Here is a 21,859-nt window from a genome sequence, read left to right as displayed (position 1 = left end):
CTTTAAGTAGGATCTACATATCTAACTCAGGCTAGTCCTACACGCACTGGATGCCCAAGCTCAGATCTTGCCGTGTATGAAGGCCGAGGGTTTGGGACCCCGACTGAGAAGTCATTTTGTGATCCTGAGTTTCCAATACCAGAGGCTTACACTTCGTGTCCCCTGCTGAGCAGCTGTTGCTACTGTTTGCAGCTGGCTTGATTCACTGCCAGTTTCGCCACATTGAAGCTCGGACAGAATCTCAGCTTGTCTGCCTCTCCTGACCCCACAGTCAAAGTGTTAAAGACTAAGGCTGTAGGCCGGGGTGCACTCTGCTCATATACTTGGGGCCAGGAACCCTTACTCTTCTTTTAAAGTCTCTGATTTTGCAGGTAATACATAAGTCCATCCTGATGAGAGTTTTAAATTTCTAAGCTATGCTCTCTGAAGGATTCCCTTATCCAAATTATCGAATTCATTGTATGATGATTCAGTTGAATTTCACTACACTTTATTTTCTTACTCTTTATTTCTTTTCTTTTTGTTTATTATGCAAATGTGTGTATCTCTGTGAGCACACAAGTGTACGAGGGTACCCTCAGGAGGCCAGAAGAAGGTATCAGATCCCCTGGAGGTAGAGTTCCAGTCAATTTTGAGCCACCCAAAACGCATGGTGGGAACTGAACTCAGGCCCTCTGCGACAGCCACAGCAATCTGAACGGCTGCGCTGTTTTTCAGCCCCTTTTTCTTCCGTCTTTGCAGTGTGTTCTCAGGTAGCATGAGCTCGCTGCAGCCTCACTCTGTACCTGAGGGTCACCTTGCACTTCTGTTCACCCTGCCCTCTTCTCCTACATGCCGTCATTATGTGTGTGTTCCACTAGCTCTGAGCAGGTTGTCTTGGGAGCCGATCACAAATCTCCATGTGGACTAGGTACTCCACTAACTGAGCTGTGTCCCCAGCCCTGGCCTTCACTTTAAAGAAAACGTCCTCTAAATTACTGTATCCTAATGCGATATGTAGCTCTGTGTGAAACACTGATTCCGAGATCAGAAATCACAAAATTTCAAATGTACAAGAGCTGACATCACATACACCACCAAATTCAGGAAAAAAAAAAAAAACTTCTTTAAAAAAAGATTTGTTTTTTTAAAAGTTTGTTCAAGCGCTCTGTCGTCATGCACCACTGTACAGAGAGGGCATCAGATCCCATTACAGATGCTGTGAACTATTATGTGGCTGCTGGAATTGAGCTCAGCTCTGGAAGAGCAGCCAGTGTTCTTAAGCGCTGAGCCATCTCTCTGACCTGAAAAAAAAAATAGACATCTTTTTTTTAAATATTTATTTATTTATGTATACATCATACAGCTTTCTGTCTGTATGTGTGCCTGCAGGCCAGAAGATGACCCCAGATCTCATTACAGATGGTTGTGAGCCACCATGTGGTTGCTGGGAATTGAACTCAGGACCTCTGGAAGAGCAGTCAGTGCTCTTAACCGCTGAGCCATCTCTCTAGCCCAATAGACATCTTTTTATCAACTGCTTGATACCCTAAATACATCCTTCCCACAATGCAAGAGGATTTTTTTTTTTTTGCTACTTCACCTTTAACCACCTCTTAATTAGTCAGTGGCATCATCATATTTTCTAGAAAGGGATCAAACATCTTCCCCTCCCTTGGCTTCCCCTGGCATTCTGGTGGCCATTTTGCATGACACTTATCTTAATTAGGGTTACTATTGCTATAACAACATACCATGACCAAAGCAACCCGGGAAAAGAAGGATTTATTTGGCTTATGCATTCACACTGTAGTCTGTCTTTGAAAAAAGCCAGGACAGGAACTCAGACAGAGCAGGAACCTGGAGGCAGGAGCTGATGCAGAGGCCATGGAGGGGTGCTGTTTACCAGCTTTCTCTGTTGCCTTGCTTTTCTTATAGAACCCAGGATCACCAATCAAGGGATAACATCACCCACCATCATCACCCTCCCTCATCAATTAGTAATTAAGAAGATGTCTTAGAGCTGGATCTGATGGAGGTGTTTTCTCAATTGAGGTTCCCTCCTTTCAGATGACAAGTTGACATAAAATTAGCCAGGATTCCATTTACTCTAGAATTACAGGGACAGGATGTGTCCCATAGACTAAATCATGATTGTGTGTGTGAAAGAGAAAAGTACACTTTCATCCATAGAGGTATCTATGTCTCCTTCCTGTCTCTCTACTTATGGTTCAAGAACTACAAGACCCATTCACATCCTGAGGTTCAGTAAGATGTCCGTGCACAGTATAGCCTGGGTGTCAGTCATGGCTTCTTGGAAGTCATTTCTATACCTGTATTTTCCAGAACTGCTTCACTATGTGCAGAGTTCACTGCAGACCACATAACGCACCCCAGTGACCCCTGCTTTTGTCTCCATCCTGAGTCCTTTCCAGATCTCCATATTGTCATTGTGCTGGCCTTGCATTCTATATTGTAATTCTCCTAGCGAATAACTCTTGGGAATTTGGTCTCTATTAGATTCAGCTGCTGTTGCTGGGCTTCATTATCCCTAAGTACTCGATTTACTTTGCTCAGAAGTATTGCATTTGCGGGGCTGGGGAGATGGTTCAGTCGGTAACGAACTTGCCCCCAAAGCATGCGGACCTGAGTTGAATCCGGTGTTCACGTCTGCAGCTGTGCACACATAGTAGTATGTATTTGTAAAGTCAGGGCTGGGAAGACAGAGTCAGGAGGATTCCCTGGGACTCATAGGCCAGCCGAGTTGGCACACGTATGGTCAGTCAGAGATTCTGACTGAAAACCAAGATAGACAGCTCCTGAGGAACAGCACCTGAGCTTGTACATGGTCTCCCTACTGCGGTTCACACCCAAAAGCATAGAGGGTGATGGAGGCAATGCTCTGGATTCCCACAAGGCGTGTGACGGGCCCTTGCAGTTTTCTGAAGCTCTGCTTCCTGTTTGTTTCTCTTTGGCCGTGCCAGGGAGGCAGTTTCGTTCAGAGACCATGTGGGATGTTTCAGAGAGTGGGGTGTGTGGACAAGGACTCGTGTGGTAGGACAGTCCTCCCCAGCCTCCCTCCTGCAGTCATGGGGCCACCTGGCAAGGGATTTCTGCTCGGTTTTTCTGAGTCTTGATTCCCATGGTGGAGCTTCTCTTGGGTTCTCAATGTACTGCATGTTCCCAGAGCTGACAAGGATTTATTTCACACAAGTTCCACAATAGTGGGCTTATTGAAAAGTTTGACAAAGACTGCCCAGCAGCTATAACTTCGGTATCCCGTTCTTTTCCTGACTATATTTGGGCAAGATTAATAGAAAGAGAATTTCTTTCAGTGCCTTGAACAAAGTCCTTTGTGACAATTGTGGTTGTGGGTGACCCCAGTCTCAGTCCCTCTGTGAAGGAATGTTCTGGTCAGCTTCAGAAAGTTATGTTTAAAAATCTTGTTAATAATTTGTGACATCCAAATTGCTTTTAACCTGAATTGAGAGGCAAATGTCCAAGATCCATGGGGGGGGGGGGGCATGTTGGGAACAATTCCTGGCAATTGTGCAGCAGACAAGTATAACTTGACTTCTAAAATCTTCACGTTCCGGTCCCCACCTCCGAAAAAAAAAAGCTTCACATTCCACAGCTTTTTCTTGGACACCTGGGTACTGTCATAGACCCATGAAAGCCACAGTAAATGGTTCCTTTAAGGGTACTTGGTTTTGTCTATTTTAAAATCAAGGTCTTTATTTTATTCCATTTGTGCATGTGTACCCGTGTGTGTGTGTATGTGTGTGTGTATGTGTCCATGCTTACCACTTCACCACTGCATACATGTGGCGGTCAGAGATAACTTGGGGAGTCCATTCTCTTCTCCAACCGTGTGGACAAGCTCTAGTCATGAGGCATAATGGTCAGTGTCTTTTCCCTAACCAGCCATCTCTCCAGCCCCCAAAGCAACTTCCTTAGGTTATTTGCCACTTTTTAGAGTTGCCTGCATCGAACGTATTCTTCACTCCTATAAACTGACAGGCTGGACACACTTTCCAAAATATTTTCTCATAAAAATCTCTCATTGTGAAGAGCTGATGGGTACCCTGGACGTTTAGAACCAAGTGTGCTTTTTTTATACTATCTGATGAACAACTAAAGACTTCTGACCACATTTCCTCTGGAGAAAAGCCTTGACACGCTCGCTCAAAGTAACAATGACTTGGATGTTAGGGAAGGTATTTCTAAATCAAATAAGGTGCTCCCGATATTCGCAGCACTGATGTAAATTGAATATAAAAGTGGTTCTTCTTTGTGTCAAACAGATGGGTGACAGATCTGGTTGTCCCTCCTGCAGGCAGAATGCCTTTCATAAGCTGAACTTGAAATTCTTGCAGTCCTAGCAGCTGTAGTTAGACGTGGTTGTTGTTTTGATATAGGATTTCATGTCGTCTAAGCTGTCCTACCAATTAGACTATCCCAAGACAACCCTGAAGTTTGGGTCCCCTGCCCTACCTCCCAAGTGCTGGGCTTACAGGCAGGCACCACCATATCTAGTTGAGAGGCATGGGACCCAGGGCTTCACATCTGCTGGGCAAGCAGTGTACCAACCGAGGCATACCTCTGCTCCTCCTCATCTTACCATAGTTAATTTATGCAAGTTCTTTTCTACTTTGCATACTACAGTCCCTATGCAGAAGGTTCTGGATGCTGAGAATATGTTCAGAGTAGTCTTTGGCTCTCCAGCTATAGGAATTGGTGCTGGCAGTTACTCTGTGTGTGTCCTAGGTTGCCCTCTGGAGGCAGAGGGACCGCTGGCTTTCAGATCATAATTTGCATGCTTGTGCAAGCAAGGCTTCCGAAAGATTGATTTTCAATTTACTCTGGGGCATGATGACTCAGAGGCCCTGCTTTAATGCCTACCTATTACAGTACTGGTGGCCTCTGAGCGTCTCTTCAGCCTCTCCTGATGTCACACATCCGTCACACATACAAGAGTCAAGGATCCGTGTGAGAATGTGAATCACCAGTTAAATCCTTCCTGTTTCCTCTGTTTAATTTTTTTTATTTTGGTGCTTTATTTGTGTGTGGTATTTGGAGGATCTGTATATGTGATTGGATGTGTGTGCACGCATGTGTTTATTTGGTAGGCATGCACATATGTGTGCATGTGTGCATCAGAGTTTAATGTCAAATGTCTCTCAGTCACTCTGCACCATACTTTTTGAGACAGAGTCTGTCTCCAGATCAGAAGCTCTCAGGTTAGACTAGACCGATTGACCAGTGAGCTTTAAGGATCTGCCGGTCTCTGGCCTGATGGCACATTTCAAACTTGTCAATTTGCCGGTGGCTTTTTTTATGTGCTGTGGATCCAGTCTCAGGTCCTGCTGTTTGCCCATCTCCCCAGCCCTGACCTGTTTTATGTTGAAACCTGTGTTACTCAGTGTTTTGTTATCAGGATACAAAATTTTTTTTCCTTAGTTTCTTGCAAGGATGGGTTGGCCATTCAAAAAATAAAGGGGAAAAAACCCCAAGGTAATGAAGGTAAAAAACCAAACGGAATTTTAATAGAAAGGTTAGGTGCACTCCACTCAGTTTCAGTGTTTGGAGGATGGCAATAAATAGCTTTGGTCCCCTTTCCTTAGGATGTTTTAATGAGTCTCGCTAAAGCTGTTGCCAACGCTGCTGCCATGTTAGTACTCAAGGCGAAGAATGTGGCCCAGGTGGCTGAAGACACCGTCCTCCAGAACAGGGTGATCGCCGCAGCCACCCAGTGTGCCCTCTCCACCTCGCAGCTTGTGGCGTGTGCTAAGGTAAGCCAGCTGGCATGGCAGCCCTCCCTACGGGGCCACACGCTCTCACCTGCCGCCAGTCTAAGTAGCCTGGGCGCTACTGCAGCTTGCTTCAGATCTCTTCTTTGGGGACACGAACGGATTTTTGTTTTGGCTGATGGTTGCTTGGGTATTGGGTTCTCATTGTTGTGGTTTTTTTTAGGGTTTTGGGGGAGGGGGGGTTGCAAGGAGGTAGGGGTGGAAACAAGGTCTTAGTGTGTATCTTGGTTCTCCTGGAACTATTGGGAGGCCAGGCTGGCCTTGAGCTCAGAGAAATCTGTCTGCTTCTTTCTTCCAAGTCCTGGAATCAGCGTTGTGCACCAGCATCATCAGCCAGACACGACAGGACCTTAGTAGAAGCACTCTAACTCTGCTTTGATTGTTGGCTCATCTATTGTTAGATACAAATTGTCATGTGCCCCTCCCTCTGGGCCTCTCAGTGCATCTTATTTCCAGAGCATAAAAGAGGTTTTCCCTGCTTTTAATCCCAGCCCAGCACTCTGGAGGCAGAGGCAAGCAGATCTCTGTGAGTTTGAAGCCAGCCTGGTCCACACATCGAGTTCCGTGACAGAGAAACTCTGTCTTGAGGGGGAAATAGTGAAAAGCAAAATAGAAAGAAGCTTTGCAATTCATTGTACAACGTTGTAAAGGGGTTCGTACTGAACCCACAGCTTCTTGGGGAGACCCAGTCATCCTGACACCGTGAGTGCTCCAGGGTGTGTTTATTGTGTCAGAATCACCTGGTTGGCTTTCCCAGCAGCCCCGAGCATTGTGCAGCATTAGCCTTCATTTACTGATGAGAAACCTGTGTTTCAGTGTTAGGTGCTTTTATTCATGAAAGTAAGCAGCAGGATTGGGGTTATGACTTAGACCTGTCTGATCCCCGGTGCCCTTCCAGTCCATCATACATGTGTGCTTCTCTGGATGAGGGGCTTCTGCTTCTGGGCCTTCCAGCTCCAGCTTTGTAGATCTGTGGTTAAGGGCAGGCATTCCCCATCTATCCCACCCCAACCCACCCACCTCCCACCTTCCCTGAGAGGATTTACAACACCCAGAGGCATCCTTAGCCATCCTCCTGCTGGTCCTAGAGTCCACAGGTAACTGACAGACTTTCCCTAGTCTTTAAGGAAACACAGGCAGCATTTTTAGCCTCTGGAAAATATGTGCAATTCTTTTAGATAGTCAGCTGTCTTACCTCAGCCTAGAAGATTCACTTAGGGTACCCTAAGAGGGAAAGCATATCATTAGTAGATATCAGGACATTGTCCTTACGTAAGTACTAGGCAATGAGGACTGCCGTGCATGACTAATTAGCAGGATTTCTCAAATCACAATGAAAGTTTAAGAGTGTAGAGGTTAACCCATTGGATGAGTTGGGTCCCTTGTGTGTGTGATACGTGGGGGACAAAGGGACCTGAGGGAGATGCCAGACACCATGGGGCACCAGGAACATCGACTGCAGTGAGCCTTTCTGTGTCTTTCCAGGTGGTGAGCCCCACGATCAGCTCCCCCGTGTGCCAGGAGCAGCTGATCGAAGCTGGGAAGCTGGTGGACCGCTCTGTGGAAAACTGTGTCCGTGCCTGCCAGGCGGCCACCGGTGACAGTGAGCTCCTGAAGCAGGTCAGCGCGGCGGCCAGCGTGGTCAGCCAGGCCCTGCACGACCTCCTGCAGCACGTGCGGCAGTTCGCCAGCCGGGGCGAGCCCATCGGCCGCTATGACCAGGCCACCGACACCATCATGTGTGTCACTGAGAGCATCTTCAGTTCCATGGGGGATGCTGGTGAGGCACTGGCTTGGGAGGGGAGGGGTTGGATGGTTTGGGTGTTCCTCATGGTGACGGTCACTTTCTAGGTGACCTCTGGAGCAAGGAACAAGAGGAGCAGTGCATCTTCCTTAATCTAAAACGTCCTCCCCATGGCACAGAGAAAGATCCAGGAGTCCCAACATTTCTTCCAGGGGCACAATTAAGAACTTCATCAGAATTTCATTATTGAATTCATAATTTAATAAGCTCCTTCATCCCATATACAGGGTGTGGTCAGTAAAGTCCGAGCAGCCACCAAAGGAAACAGGAGCAAAGCTTGGGATGAAGACATTTATGTCAAGGTCACTAGAACCCCCAAGGTCACTGTAGAGAACCAGGAGGGACGGTAGACAGCAGATGGGATTGAAGGACGGGGCCAAACCACTGCCCTTGAGGCATTTCTTGGGGAGACATAGGGTGGGACGTTTTAAGATACCGTGATATACTCAGGCTGCAAATTGAAACTATGTATGCAGCTTGCCTCTCCAGTTTGTTGAAAAGTAAATTCTGAATTCATCCTGCCACTATGCCCCCCTCACCCCTGGAACTGACCGATTTATTCTATGCTGATCTGTGGTAAAATGGCTGCCATAGTGGACAGGTTAGCCTACCGTCACCTCATGGTTTCTCTCATTTATCCGAACATCCCTACCTTCCAAAGGTTGTGTGTAGAGGGGCAGATGGAGGCCCTAGCACAGTGTACATAAATATAATTGTGTTCTTCATATGGATTTTTCCATGTCCACCTCTACATCTAATGTTTCATGACAGTACGGAATTCCATTTTGGAGGCATCATCGTAGCTGAACCGATTATGTTTTTCTCAGGGTTAGGGCTCAGACCCAGGCTGCATGCTAGGCAAGCACTCCACTGCCGAGCTTAGCCTCCAGCCCTTTGACTGATTATCTGTTAATAGATATTTCTTTTGCCAGTTTGTTTTGGTTTTACAAAAATGTTGCTGCATAGAGCCTGCTTGAAAATGCGTCTTCCTTTGCTTTTATCTGGCTGGCAATGCCTGTCTCTGGGATTTCCCAGCCAACCGATACGTGGATTTTGAAGTTTAAACTTCTTAATGAAATTTCTCTCCAAAGAGGGTTTACAACCCTACCAGCTACCTTTTTTTTTTAAGATTTACTCATTTATTATATGTAAGTACACTGTAGCTGTCTTCAGACACACCAGAAGAGGGCATCGGATCTCTTTACAGATGGTTGTAAGCCACCATGTGGTTGCTGGGAATTGAACTCAGGACCTCTGGAAGAGCAGTTGGGTGCTCTTAACCGCTGAGCCATCTCTCCAGCCCCCTACCAGCTACCTTTAAGAAGTCTGCTTTGCCAGTGTAGAACTGTACTGTATAAAAACTTCTGGGTGGTGGTCCTTTCATTTGGCTACTTCTGAAAACAGACTCTCCTCTGTAGTCAGGGCCAGCCTTGGCCTTGTGATACACTGTGCTGGCCAGTGATGTCCAGGGATCCCAGATGTGTGCCACAGACCTGGCAAGTGCTTGATAGTTGTTGGGAAAATTACCTTGTGTTCTTTTATATGCTTCTTAATTTACTAACAAACCTAGAGTGCTGTATACAATTGGATTTTCTGCTAATCTTCTTTTGACTTATTTTCCATAAACTATTCTATTTTAGAATAGTTCTAAACTTTCCTTAAAAGTTGCAGGGGTAGCAGAGTCCTATCTCTCTTCTTCCTCCTGTTTCTTCTGTAACTCGTGGCACATTTGTCAGACCATTCAAGGGCGTATTTCTGTTAGCCATTCATAGTATTTGAATTTCGTCAATTTGCCCAGTGTGTGTGTGTGTCTGTCTGTCTGTCTGTCTGTCTGTCTGTCTGTCTCTCTCTCTCTCTCTTTCTTTCTTTCTTTCTTTCTTTCTCTCTTTCTTTCTGTCCCACAATGACATTGAAGTCACCACACTGATTTTAGCACATGCCTGTATGTATAAAAGCTTGTCTCCCTTCAAGAACACCTTTGGGAGAGGAACCAGTCCTTTCCCTGGGATGGTTTAATTTGTAATGTTATGCCTTAATGGCCCTCCCACTTCCTGAAGAAAGTTGAAAAAGACTTTCATAAAATCACGTGCACAGCAAGGACAAGCAGTAATGGACCTGGGATGTAGCTCAGTTTGGTAAACTGCCTGGCTGGTGTGCAAAAAGGCCTTGGGCTCAGCTTCTAGCACCTCATAAACCAGGCATAGTGGAGTGAGCCTATAATTCCAGCCCTAAGGAGGTAGAGGGAAGAAAATTAGTTAATCCAAGCTATCCTTGGCTACATAGAGAGTTAGAGGTTGACCTGAGACACAGGAAAAAGCCTATTTTAAACAAAATAACAGTAGGAAATAAAAACAAAACAAAGCCCTCCTGACCTTTGAGGTTGTGCTCAGTGAGAATGATGACTAAAAAAGCCTACACTTACTGTCCTGTCCTCTAGGTGAGATGGTGCGCCAAGCCCGGGTGCTGGCCCAGGCCACATCAGATCTCGTCAATGCCATGAGGTCAGATGCGGAGGCTGAGATTGACATGGAGAATTCCAAGAAGCTCCTGGCAGCCGCAAAGCTCTTGGCCGACTCCACCGCCCGCATGGTGGAAGCTGCAAAGGTAGGGCATTGGTCTTTTGGCCTGAAATGTAAACACTGTCCAGTGTTAGTGTTTGAAACTTACCTTCAAAAGTGAAGGATGGAGTTCGGATTTCTCCTGGTTGAAAACTCGAATATCGGAGGAGTTGCTGAGCACGAGAAAGAGGTGCTGACTTAGTGTGAACAGCAGAGCAGAGCCTCTAACACCAGCATCATGGATTCTCTCATGACTGCGTTAGTTACCTAACGAAGGAGGGGGGATTTATTTGGGCTTGCACTTTGAGGGCACAGTTGAGGGCACAGTCCTTCATGGTGGTAGAGCAGAAGCTGATCATATTGCTTCCCTAGTCAGGGAGCAGAGAAGTCGATGCTGGTGCTCAGCTGCCTTTCCATTTTTAATTTAGTCTAGCACCCAGCCTGTAGAGTGGGGTTGCCCACACTTAAGGGTGCCTTCCCACCTCACTTATCTCAGTCTAGACACTGCTTCACAGGCGTGCCCAAAGATGTGTGTCCATGGTGATTCTAAATCCCACCGTGGACAGTCAAAATTACCCACCATATTTTGTCGCAAGGGGATGGAAGAGTACATTCTCCCAATATTAACCGGCTGTTCCTGACTTTACAATCCTGTGTATCTAAGGAAAACTGATAAGATGCTAAGGACAGGTTCAGCTGAAGTACCAGGGTTCTAGGGCTGTGGACCTGTGAAGTGTTGACAGCTGTGTGGGTGCCATATTCTTCTGCCAGCCAAGGGCACGAGCCTCTGTATTTGAATACAGTTGAGTACCAGCTGTTTGTCTCAGACAGGATTTCTTTTCATGGCCTTCAGCAAACTTTTTGTAGACCCCGCCCCTGGTCTCCCTGCCCCCTCCCATCATGCTCCATCCAAGGGCTTCTTTTCCCAATGGAACCATTTCTTTCTGTATTTACTGTTGCCTTGGAATGTTCCAGCAGTGATGTGAAGACACGAGCCATCAGGGCGTCTGTCGTACCAGCTACGATAAACTCATCCTTGAGAGTTTTTCGCACATGTTTTTCTTGTATCTGATGGGGAGAGATCTCTCGGAGCCTCTTTTTTCAAATCAGAATTTTAATTGACTCACAATAGCATTCTGTTTTAATTGACTGTCACCCTCCCGTCCATCGCTCTGAGCACTCACTGTTCAAGCTACTTCACAGGAAAGAGCTAGTTGTCTCAGCCATGGCTCCTCTTCCAGGCCACAGAGCATTCGCGCTCACTCCCCTCCCTTCCTGAGGCTTCCCACTGTCGTCCAACCTTTGTCTGTCTGTCTGTCTGTCCTCTCCCTCCCTCCATCCATCTCTGGAAGAGACCATTCTGTTTTTTTCTACAATGAGAATTACTTTTTTTTTGTATTGTCCTTTTAATGTCTGATAGAATAGTAACGCAACTCAGCAAAAAGGGAGGGGTTTTGTTTTGTTTCGGTTTGGGGTTGTTTTGGTTTTTTTTTTTTTTGTTACTTTTTGCTGCTGCTGTTAAGAAAATGGTACTCACACAATTGCTCATCCTCCTGGAAGAAAATTGTCAGGGCACTTCATCTTTCAAGATTTGTAAAACTCAACTCCAGACTAGAATAAAATATGTTTCTTTTCACTCAGATTTTTAGCTGATACATAAATAAAAAGCATACTTCCTCATGTGGCACATTAGGATAATGCCTCAAATGTCTTTAAAGCCTTTGAAATTGCAACTGCAACTGTAGATACCCAGTGTGACTTACAGTGTCATCTCTTACAAGACCTGCAGGCTTGAGCTTTAGTATGAGGATAGTATGTACAGGGCTGGGACACGCTACTCGGGAGGCGGAGGCAGCCAGCACATTGGCACGGCCTGGTAGTACACGGCTGTTATCCTAGCCTGTGGCGTTCCACATTCGGCACTATTAGGGAGAAGTAAGCTTAGAGGTGTGCCGTTGGCCATCGCAGCCTACTGTCCCCGGGTCACGTGGAGTGTCTGTTCCTACCTTTGCAGGGGGCTGCAGCCAACCCGGAGAACGAAGACCAGCAGCAAAGGCTGAGAGAAGCTGCCGAGGGTCTCCGGGTAGCAACCAACGCCGCTGCCCAGAACGCTATTAAGAAAAAAATCGTCAACCGGCTGGAGGTCAGGAAACGCGCTAGCATTTAGAGTGTCACTTGTGATCGCTAAGAGTTACCTGAGGGGAGAAAGTCAAGTCACCAAAGCAATACCTATACGAAGAATGCCAGATCAAAGTCAGGGATGTTGGATAGTTTGGTCACATTAACAGAATCCACACAATTTGGAAGGTCACTTCAGTTCAGGGCTGCCAAAGGCTTTGGGTTCAGAGGTCAACCTTGAACAATAGAATGCAGTGTTTTTGCAGGAGGATTGGGGGTCTTTTTTTCTTGGCGTCAAAGGATGTTCAGCAGGACCAGTCAAGCTAAGTTCCCATTCTGTTGGAGGCAGCGAGGTTTGTGGCTTCCTGTTAATTTCAGACTAGAGCTTGGGAGCAGGGCGGGACCGAGAAGGGAGGCAGGATGAACGTGTTCGTCATTTCTTCTCAGACCATGTATTCCAGTTAAGAGTTGAAGATAATAGGTGCAAACGGCATAAGAAAAACACTTCTTTACCTGGATGTTTATAGGAGACCCGCCAGCTAACATGTGGAGGGATGAAGGCCAACTTACCTGACTGTCTACTGAGCAGTCCCTTTATTGGCTGCCCACTGAGCTGGGGAAGAAAATCAGTCTCATTAGTAGAAGGAGACAAAATATCGAACTGGATTAATTACTCCAGGGGGATGTGTCACATGAGCTAAGGCTTCTGGGTACTATGAGAGGGGAGGAACGGGCACCTCCATCGATGCTGACGTAAAGAGCAGACTGTGCTTCATGGGGGACATTTCCTCTCCCTAGAACATTAAGACCCTCCTGCTTACCAGTGCCTTCTCAGTGCTGCAACCGTCTCTTGTCTTTTAAATTTCCATTCACTCTTTGGTAACTTCATACATAAATGTATTTAGATCGTATCCACACTCCAACTCCCGGACCACTTCTCTATATCCCCTTCCTAACTTCACGCTGCTGGCAGCTGCTGGGCACCTCCCCTTCCTCCTCCTTTTCCTCCCCTTTCTCCTCCTCTTCCTCCTACTCCTCTACCTCCTCTTCCTTCTCCTCCTTCATCTAATGATAATAATTTGTTGAGTCAAAATCGTGCTGCAACCCGTGCTTGAGTGCAGGCTCTATCCAGGGAGCGTAGGCACCCTACAGTGATCTACACAGAGAGGAAAACGGACTCTCCTTTCCCCATGGGCCATCCACTGCCCACACCTCCTTATCTAGATGTGGGACCTTCCAAGCCTCTTCTGTGTCATGTTGGAGAACTGACTGACTTGATTATTTGAATGGCTTGGGGAACATTGGAGTGGGAAGATCAAAGAGCCAGGGGTCGAAGGGGCTCGCTGTGAAATAATGTCTTCTGGATATGACGAGGCCATTGCGCTCACTCATAACACCTGTGGTGACCAGAATGAGACCAGCAAAAGGTCACTCCCATCTTTTACAAAAAGCAGGCAGCAAGGAAGACAACAAAGGGTGACAAGGTTGAGATCCTCGGTGGCTCGGAAGAGACAGTATCTGCTCCTGAAGGGAAAAGGCGTGGTATATGAGTTCTCAAGGACCGTCTTGGACTGACCTGTGTCACTATCCTCTGCAGGTTGCAGCCAAGCAGGCTGCAGCTGCTGCCACACAGACCATTGCAGCCTCCCAGAATGCAGCCATCTCCAACAAGAACCCCTCGGCCCAGCAGCAACTGGTGCAGAGCTGCAAGGTAAGCTCCCTGTGCGCTGAGGGCCAGGTCTGCAACAGATCACTAACATTAGACCACCACATGCCCCAGTAATTCATTTAAGACAGGTCCTCCGGGCTCGTAATCTAGTTTGCAGTGGCTCTGTATTCCAGGTGTATACGTGTCTGGTTTTTGTCCATTAAGTGGAGGGCCTGCATTTGGAAGCAGTGTCTTTTTTCCAACATCATCTTTCCTTTATCTACATCTTTTTTAAGAGACAGAATTGAATAAGGAGAACCGATGAGGTCATCTTCGAGCTTTGAAATGGAAATGAATACTTGGCTTCCCAGAGCGCTTTCCTGTCTGGGAGACTGGTCGTGTCCAGTCTCCATGCTACTGCAGGTTGCTTTCCTGCTTTCTCTGCATCTGAGGTCTGCTTTGTTCTGTCTGCCTTCTGTGGCCTCCTGTTGGGTCTTTCTGTTACTTGTGTCAAAGCAAGTTTACTGCAAACATTCCCTCTTCCTACCAAGAGGGTTGACTCTCCTGGGACACTTTTAATGTCCTAGGACATAAAATCCTTTTGCAGAGTCACCTCCTGCACGTGATGGGACATCTTGCTGGAGTCTCCTGACAGTGTTAGCAGTGGAGGTTGGTGACAGGCATGTCTGATTGTGCCAGTGTTCTGACGGTTAACCTGTTCTGACTTTCCTCCAAATCTCTGAAAAGGATTGAGTCAACTGAGGGAAGCTGCCTCTTCAGCAGTGGCTGTGTTTCTGAGGGGAATCCAGTTGTTCACAAATTGGCTGTGCAACCAGGAGAGAATTGTCTAGAGCTCTCTGTTCCTGATTCTGGTTTTCCGAAGGTCCCCTCTCATACTTGCCTGTGTCTGTGATGCACAGCGGTCTGTGGTCCTTTGCGCTTAGGTTTTGTGGAAGGAGAAGAGCTTGCTGAGAGTGAGGCCTCTGCTCAGACAGTATAGGTCTTTCCCTTCCTCAGGGACTGCAAGCTGCTCATACCCAGGGACCTGTTGCAGAATCAGCCAGCTTTCCCTCCCTCTTTGCCAAAGAGACTGAAGGTATCAGATCTCAGAGCATCCCTGCCAGGAAATGAGAGAGAATCTAAATGACAGGCTCAAGTTGAGAGGGAACATGGACCAGGTTCCTGGAGTCAGCATTGGAAAGAGCCTGTGCACGTTTCCATTGGCATCCTTTAAAGTAGTTTTACACTCTGGCTGGGGTGGGCACAGGGCTAAGGTGCACTGGGCAGCTTCACCAGAGCTGATGCTCCAGCCTCTGAAGCCTGCTCCATCAGAGGGAATTAGGAAGAGCACAAGCAGGTGACTGGTTCCTAAGGCTCCTCTGAAGGTGACTGTCATAGAGCAGTCCTGCTTTGCGAAACGTGACCCCTCTCTCCTGTATACTGGGTTGTCTTATTTGAGCAATGCTAAGAACTGGTTGGAATAGAGAAACAAGAGCAATGACCACGTGTGAGGTAAGGCCCAGGATCCATACCTGCCAAGTCAGGGGCCTGAGCACTTAAACGTGCTGGCTCTTGATCCTCTCCTGTCCTCATTCTGGTCCTGCAGCCATCTGACTCAGTTTATCTACGTGTGTGTGTGTGTGTGTGTGTGTGTGTGTGTGTGTGTGTGTGTGTGTGTGTGTGTGATGTTTCACCTTCAGTCCCCTTGGCCTGGAGCTGTGAGTTTTGACTAGGGAAGTTCTTTCAAAGCTTTGTTCTAGGGGACAGTTGCCTAACAGTAGACCGAGCCCTTCAGGACCGTTGTTAGAGTAGAAGCAGCAGAGAGAAGAGGGTTCCTATGCTGTTGAATCCAGCTTCTGATCCTAGTGTCCCTGGGAATGGGTCACCACAGACAATCATCACTTTGGTTCATTTCCCCGCCCCTTTGCTCAGTTCCTGTTTTGTGGCTCTTTGCAGACGGTGGCTGATCACATCCCTCAGCTAGTGCAGGGGGTGAGGGGGAGCCAAGCTCAAGCAGAAGACCTCAGCGCCCAGCTGGCCCTCATCATCTCCAGTCAGAACTTCCTGCAGGTAACTGGAACCCAGCACCCATGGTCACTTGCAGAACCCCCAGCTGGCGGAGTCTGCCCTCTGTCCTTAAAGGACAGAGCATACCTGTGCAGATCCCACAGCCTCCGCTAAGTGTTTGTCTAAGCAGCCGCCAGGCACTCTGTCCATTGCGGGTGAGGGAGACGACACTGGCCAAGCAAAGTGCTAGTGATCAAGGCAAGCAATGACAATAGGTTAGTTTTCCAAGCGCTGCCTGCTCATCCACTGTGCAGAGATAAATCATGGATGTCTTTGTCTACTTTCTTGTGTTCTGTTAGACACAGAGAGGTACACTAACTGGTTTGTTCAGTAGATATATAATCTCGAACTTAAAATTATCCTATCCTTCATTGAGAATTTCCCACGGTGTAATTTGATCACATTTACCTCAGCTCCTCAGCGTTTCCTGTTCCAGAACCACCCTTACTCACCCCTCTACCCCGACTCAGAGCCTGCGTTTTTCTGAGTCTAATAACCCATTGACTCTAGTTCATGTGGTATATATGCTTCTGAGAGCATGCTCCAGAGAGGGGCAATCCTACCACAAGCCACACCTTAAAGAAAACTGACTCTCTACTAATTGCCAGTTGTTCCTCAGTTAAGGATGTGGGTTCATGAACCCCTTTCCACTCTACAATAGAATGCTAACTGGCTTGATATTGTGCCCGTCTTGTGCAGGCAACCATGACAAATGTGAGTGTTACAGTCCTATTATGTCCAAAAGGCAGTTTTATTCCAAACCTCTCAAGTCTAACTCTTAAAATCTTTCCTTTTTTATGTCTGAAAATAGACATTTTTAACAATATATTCTAGTTATGGCGTATAATGTTTTGAATTGCATTTGTTCATATAAACCCTTTGGGGATCAAACCTATCAGGAGAAGCAATAGCCCTACCTATCAGGAGAACCTACCACTGAGCTGCCCCCTGCCCTCCTTCGTAGCATGGGCATTTGTGTTTCAGAACTCGTGCCATGGGGCTCTACTCTTCCTTTAACCATCCCTTCATTAGATGTGCTGGTGTTTGATTTGGGGCTATCGAGAGTATCCTGTAATGTGACCCTCTGCAGGTGCACAGTCTTTATCCCCAGCTTGAGTTATTTACTCGGGTGAATTCCTAGAAATAGGGTGGCCAACAAGTTACTTTTTCTTTGTCACACTGAGATTTAGGGTTTAGAAAGAAGGTCTTCCTCTTTTCCTTAGTAATCCTGGAGCTGACTCTGTGTTTAGTCTGTACCTGGGGAGACCATAGAGAGTTAGAATTGAACATGGAAGGTGTTTCTCAGTCCACTGAACTGATTTGCTTATATGTTCTCTCTTTCTCTCCCTCCTTCCCTCCTACGTTTTCCTCCTCTCTTCTCCTCTTCTCTTCTCTTCTCTTCTCTTCTCTTCCTCTCCCTCTCCCTCTCCCTCTCCCTCTCCCTCTCCCTCCTCTCCCTCTCCCTCTCATCTTTTCTTCTTTTCTCCTGTTCTTTTACCCGTTACTGTAGATACTTACATCTTTATTTTAAAAAAAAAAATCAACAAATCAAAAAATGTGTATGTCTAAGCCAAGCATGGTGGCATAGGCCTTTAATCCTAGAACTTGGGAAGCAGAGACATGTAGATTTCTAAGTTCAAGGACACTCTAGCCCACACAGGACAGCCAGGGATACACAGAGAGACCAGGCCTTGGGGGGGACTGGAAAAGTGGGAAAAAATGTCTGTGTATATTTATATATATTTACGTTCATATTTATAAATACATAGAATGTGAGCAAGAACTATTAAAAATAGACATATATAGTATCTACTGTGTACACACACACACACACACACACACACACACACACACACACACAATCACTAAGCTAACCCAGCCCAAGCATGCATCTTGAACTTCCCTCATGAATATTTTAGAATTGCCCTTCCAGGAGGGTGAGCAATGTAAATTACAGTTCACAGTATGTGGAACACACTTTTTAATACATCTTTTATAAGACAGAGTTTATAAGATGGAGTTAAGAGCTTTTTAAAAAGCATGTTAGCTTGTTTCTTTAAATTTTATTTCGTTGGATTTCATGTCCTTTGTTTTCAAATGTTAAGCATTTCTCATGTGCTTCTGTATTTTGTTCTTAGGGGCTGGCAACATGAAATTATTCAAGTTTTCAATACTTACGTTAGGCTCTCATACTGATTCTCATTAATTCTTTAAATACTAAAGCAGTACTTTTATCCTTAATATTTATGATCTGGCACTTAAGTCATTACAATTTTTCTGAGACCCACTTATAGCATACATTTTTAAAGCCCCAAAAGCTGGTATGCTTTGGAGCCAGAAAAGCTACTTCTAAAATTTTACACACTAAGAATTATTGAGATTTAGCTAGTTCCTTGCCATTTTTTTTTTCGACATTGGCATTGACAAGGAAGTGGATGCATCCCAGCAGTGGGAGACTGAGAAACATCTATGGGACTCAGAACATTGTACACCTAAAAACCAGGCAGAACTGGGTATTGTAAAACAACAGCCTGTTCTTGAAGATGCGTCTGCGTGTGCACAGGCCTTCTGCATGGGGAGCATGTTTTGGTTTGTGAAAAAGTAAGACCATCTTATTCACCCTTATTTTTATGGGCTGTTAGGTGTATTTAAAAGTCAGAATAAAGAACTGCTCCAGGAAATGCAAAGAAATGTTCTTATCAAAAAGCTATCTTTGGAATCTATTTTAAATGAGAGTTTCAAGTGACTTCACCGCACTTGCCTGTCTTGCCCCGTTTTGATACCTTGTACCGTGTCTGCGAGCGCCTGATTTGGCTCTTGTTTGGGGTTTTCTGTTGTTATTGTTTTAAGATTAATTTGGTGTTATATTTATGTTTTGCCTGAATACCGTGTTGGGGAGGGGACGGGGGACTACAGGGGCCAGAAGAAGGCATCCGCTCCAGGAACTAGAGTTACAGACAACTTTGTGAGCTGCCATATGGGTCCTGGGAACTGTATGTGTGTCCTTGGCAAGAGCAGCCAGTGCTCTTACTGCTAAGCCTTCTTTTCAGCTCTAGGAGTTAGTTGGAGTTTAGTGTGTTCCTTCGTGTTAGTTACTCGTTAGCTGCGGTGACAATAAACACCATGAGCAAAGGCGACTTGAAGAAGGGTTTCTTTTGTCTCAGGAACCATAGGGTTAGAGTCCGTTAACAGCGGTGAGGTCTGACCTGGCACAGAAGCAGCAGCAGAAACCTGACAAGTCACACACAGGACGCAGTTAGGAAGAGAACAGGAAGTAGGATGATGCTATACCCCCTACATTGACCACATTGAGGTCAACTTGACATAAAGTTACAGTCATCTGAGCGGAGGGAACCTCAATTAAGAAAATATCTGCAGAAGATCAGGCTGTAAGCAGACAAGCATGGGGGGCACTTTCTTAATTAGCGACTGGCGTGGGAGGGCCCAGCCCATGCTGGGTGGTGTCATTTCTAGGCTAGTTGTCCTGGGTTCTCTAAGAAAACAGGCTTTGCGAGTCATGGAGAGCAAGCCCCCCTCCAAGGCCTCTGCATCGGTTCTTGTCTCCAGGTTCCCTCCCAGTTTGAGTTCTTGTCCTAACTTCCTTTGGTGATGAACAATGATGCGAAACACAAGCCAGATAAACCCTTTCCTCCCTGGGTGCTTTGGTTGTGGTGTTTCATCAACCCTAAGACACCTGGTAACACTTCCTCCAGCAAGGCTCCGCCTTCTAAAGGCCCGTAATCTCAACTGTTCAAGTTCTGGAACCTGTGGGAGGCGGTTCTCATCCAGACTACACCCTGTTTTAGGGGAAAATGTGTTCTTGTTGCTATGGAGGCCATGCTGTTGGATCTCTCCACAGCTTGTTGCCAGGAGATAATCTTCCTTTCCATTCATCTCTTCACAGCCTGGAAGCAAGATGGTGTCCTCTGCTAAGGCGGCCGTACCCACTGTGAGTGACCAGGCCGCAGCCATGCAGCTGAGTCAGTGCGCCAAGAACCTGGCGACAAGCCTTGCTGAGCTGCGCACTGCCTCACAGAAGGCAAGTGGGGCCTTGCTCCAGTGGTCAGCCCTTCAGCCTTTCATCTCTCTGTGGTGTTGTGGTATAAGTGCCATCCAGTTCCTCACCCTCATTTAATCACCATTAGACGATAGCACTGTGGCCTAACATTTAGTGTAAGCTCTCGGGCCTGATCATCACCTTCTAGCTACAAATGACTTCAAATTATATGCTTCCTCCATCTCTTCCCGTTTCCTGGGACAAACATCTTAGGTGAGACTGCTCATGTTAAGTGTCCTGGTACCAGATAAATCGCAGGCCAAGTAAATATTGCTAACTAATTAGCATTTCAGTACTATGACAAATGAAGGAAGAAAGGTTTAGTCGAGCATGGTGACACATGCCCATAAACCCAGCACTTGGTAGATGGGGGCAGGACCTTCAGAAGTTCAAAGTCACCCTCAGCTTTTTTATTGGCTATACAGGACAGCCAGGGCTATGTAAGACCCTGTCTTTCTAAAAAGCAAGCAAGCAAGCAAACAAACAAAAGAATGAGAACGGTGAAGGGAGGAAGGAAAATACAGGGAAGAAAGAGAAGGAAGAGGGGACACCGTGGATTTCTGTTCAGTGTCAGTCAGCCATTTTGCCTGTGGCTGGCAGCAGTACTGTGTGCCTTGAGGCAGTGACACCATGTGTCTGGGTGAGAGTGCACAGGTGGAACTTGCTCACTTTGTGACAGCCAGGGCATAAAAGAGACAAGGAGCCAGGGTCCCAATAACTCCTTCAAGGGTACACCCCCAATAACGTACCTTCCTTCCTCTAGGTGTCACCTCCTAAAAGTTCCCCCGCCTCCCGGGAGTGCTATAGACTAGGACTGATTCTTTATCCCATGAGGCACTGGCCATTTCAGATCCAAGCTTAAGCAATTTTATCCTTATCTTTCGAGTACCATCCCAAGAACTTAAGAGCAAATTCTGTAGGTAGGCAATATACCTAGGAGGGGCTGTCATCTTAGCTACGATTTTCTTCCCTAAAAAGTTTTCACACCTTACATGGGCACATTTGCCTTAACAGAGTCTCAGTAGGACTGAACTGGGGACTAAATACATTTCAGTCTCTGAAACTCAGTTATTAAAGGAGCTCACTGAGACTCTAATGTAGTTATTAGCATGAAGTTCTGGCTTGAATTCATTTTTTTCCCTTGTAGCAATCCCTTTATAGAAGCTCGCAGCCTCATAAAGTGGCAAGGGAAGAAAGTGGGAAGCCAACTTGAATGCCTGACATGAACAGAGATGCCACATTGCCAAAGCCACGTGCCCAGGGCCTTAGACTCTCTCCAGCAAAGTTTGAGCTGTCTCTCAGCGAGGTCCAAGAACCCTCCACACTGTAATGGCCTGGTGTGGGTGGTGGGGTGCTTTTTAGATGCAGGTACCCAGCCTGCCTCTGGCAAACCTGTCCGCACCACAATTCATGCAGTAGCAAGCTGAGTTTTCTCAGTGAATTTGCCACATACCAGCATCAGTCAGCTCTCCTTGAACAGTGAGCCCCAAAGAGATGCTCAAGCATGTCTGCTGGTCCAGGAAGAGGCTGCGAGAGGTTTTAATTTATTTAATTTTTAATGTATTGGAAGGGTTAAGCTTAAAGGTTCTGGGATGAAATAGGATGGATTTGTTCAGGGGCTCCTGTCACTGTTGAGTCTGCTGGCCTCTCTGAACTTCTGTAACCTAATAACATGAATACATAAAATCCAGTCACCTAGAGTTGAGTGATGCTTTATGGCAGTTATCAAAAAGAAAAAAGGCACAGAGTGATAATTTATAAGTATGAGAATGCTGACTGGCAAAATTATGAGTTGGGGCCATGGAATCCTGGCTGTTG

At 46.4% G+C, this 21,859-nt stretch overlaps 1 protein-coding gene across 10 annotated transcripts in view; it reads left to right on the top strand.

The window, feature by feature from the left end:
* The window catches only part of Tln2 (talin 2), a 421,250-nt gene that overhangs the window by 287,986 nt on the left and 111,405 nt on the right, over window positions 1-21,859 (top strand). For all 10 annotated transcript variants that reach the window (NM_001419941.1, XM_063265537.1, XM_017596083.2 and 7 more), the window contains 7 exons: window positions 5,604-5,771; window positions 7,275-7,569; window positions 10,031-10,197; window positions 12,166-12,294; window positions 13,867-13,980; window positions 15,874-15,987; window positions 19,889-20,023. In NM_001419941.1, coding sequence (NP_001406870.1) covers window positions 5,604-5,771; window positions 7,275-7,569; window positions 10,031-10,197; window positions 12,166-12,294; window positions 13,867-13,980; window positions 15,874-15,987; window positions 19,889-20,023 — 1,122 coding nt within the window. The remainder of the gene's footprint in view (window positions 1-5,603; window positions 5,772-7,274; window positions 7,570-10,030; window positions 10,198-12,165; window positions 12,295-13,866; window positions 13,981-15,873; window positions 15,988-19,888; window positions 20,024-21,859) is intronic.

The sequence above is a fragment of the Rattus norvegicus genome, chromosome 8 (genome assembly GCF_036323735.1).
Source record: "Rattus norvegicus strain BN/NHsdMcwi chromosome 8, GRCr8, whole genome shotgun sequence".
Taxonomy (NCBI): domain Eukaryota; kingdom Metazoa; phylum Chordata; class Mammalia; order Rodentia; family Muridae; genus Rattus; species Rattus norvegicus.
This window is presented reverse-complemented; position numbering and strand designations above follow the sequence as displayed.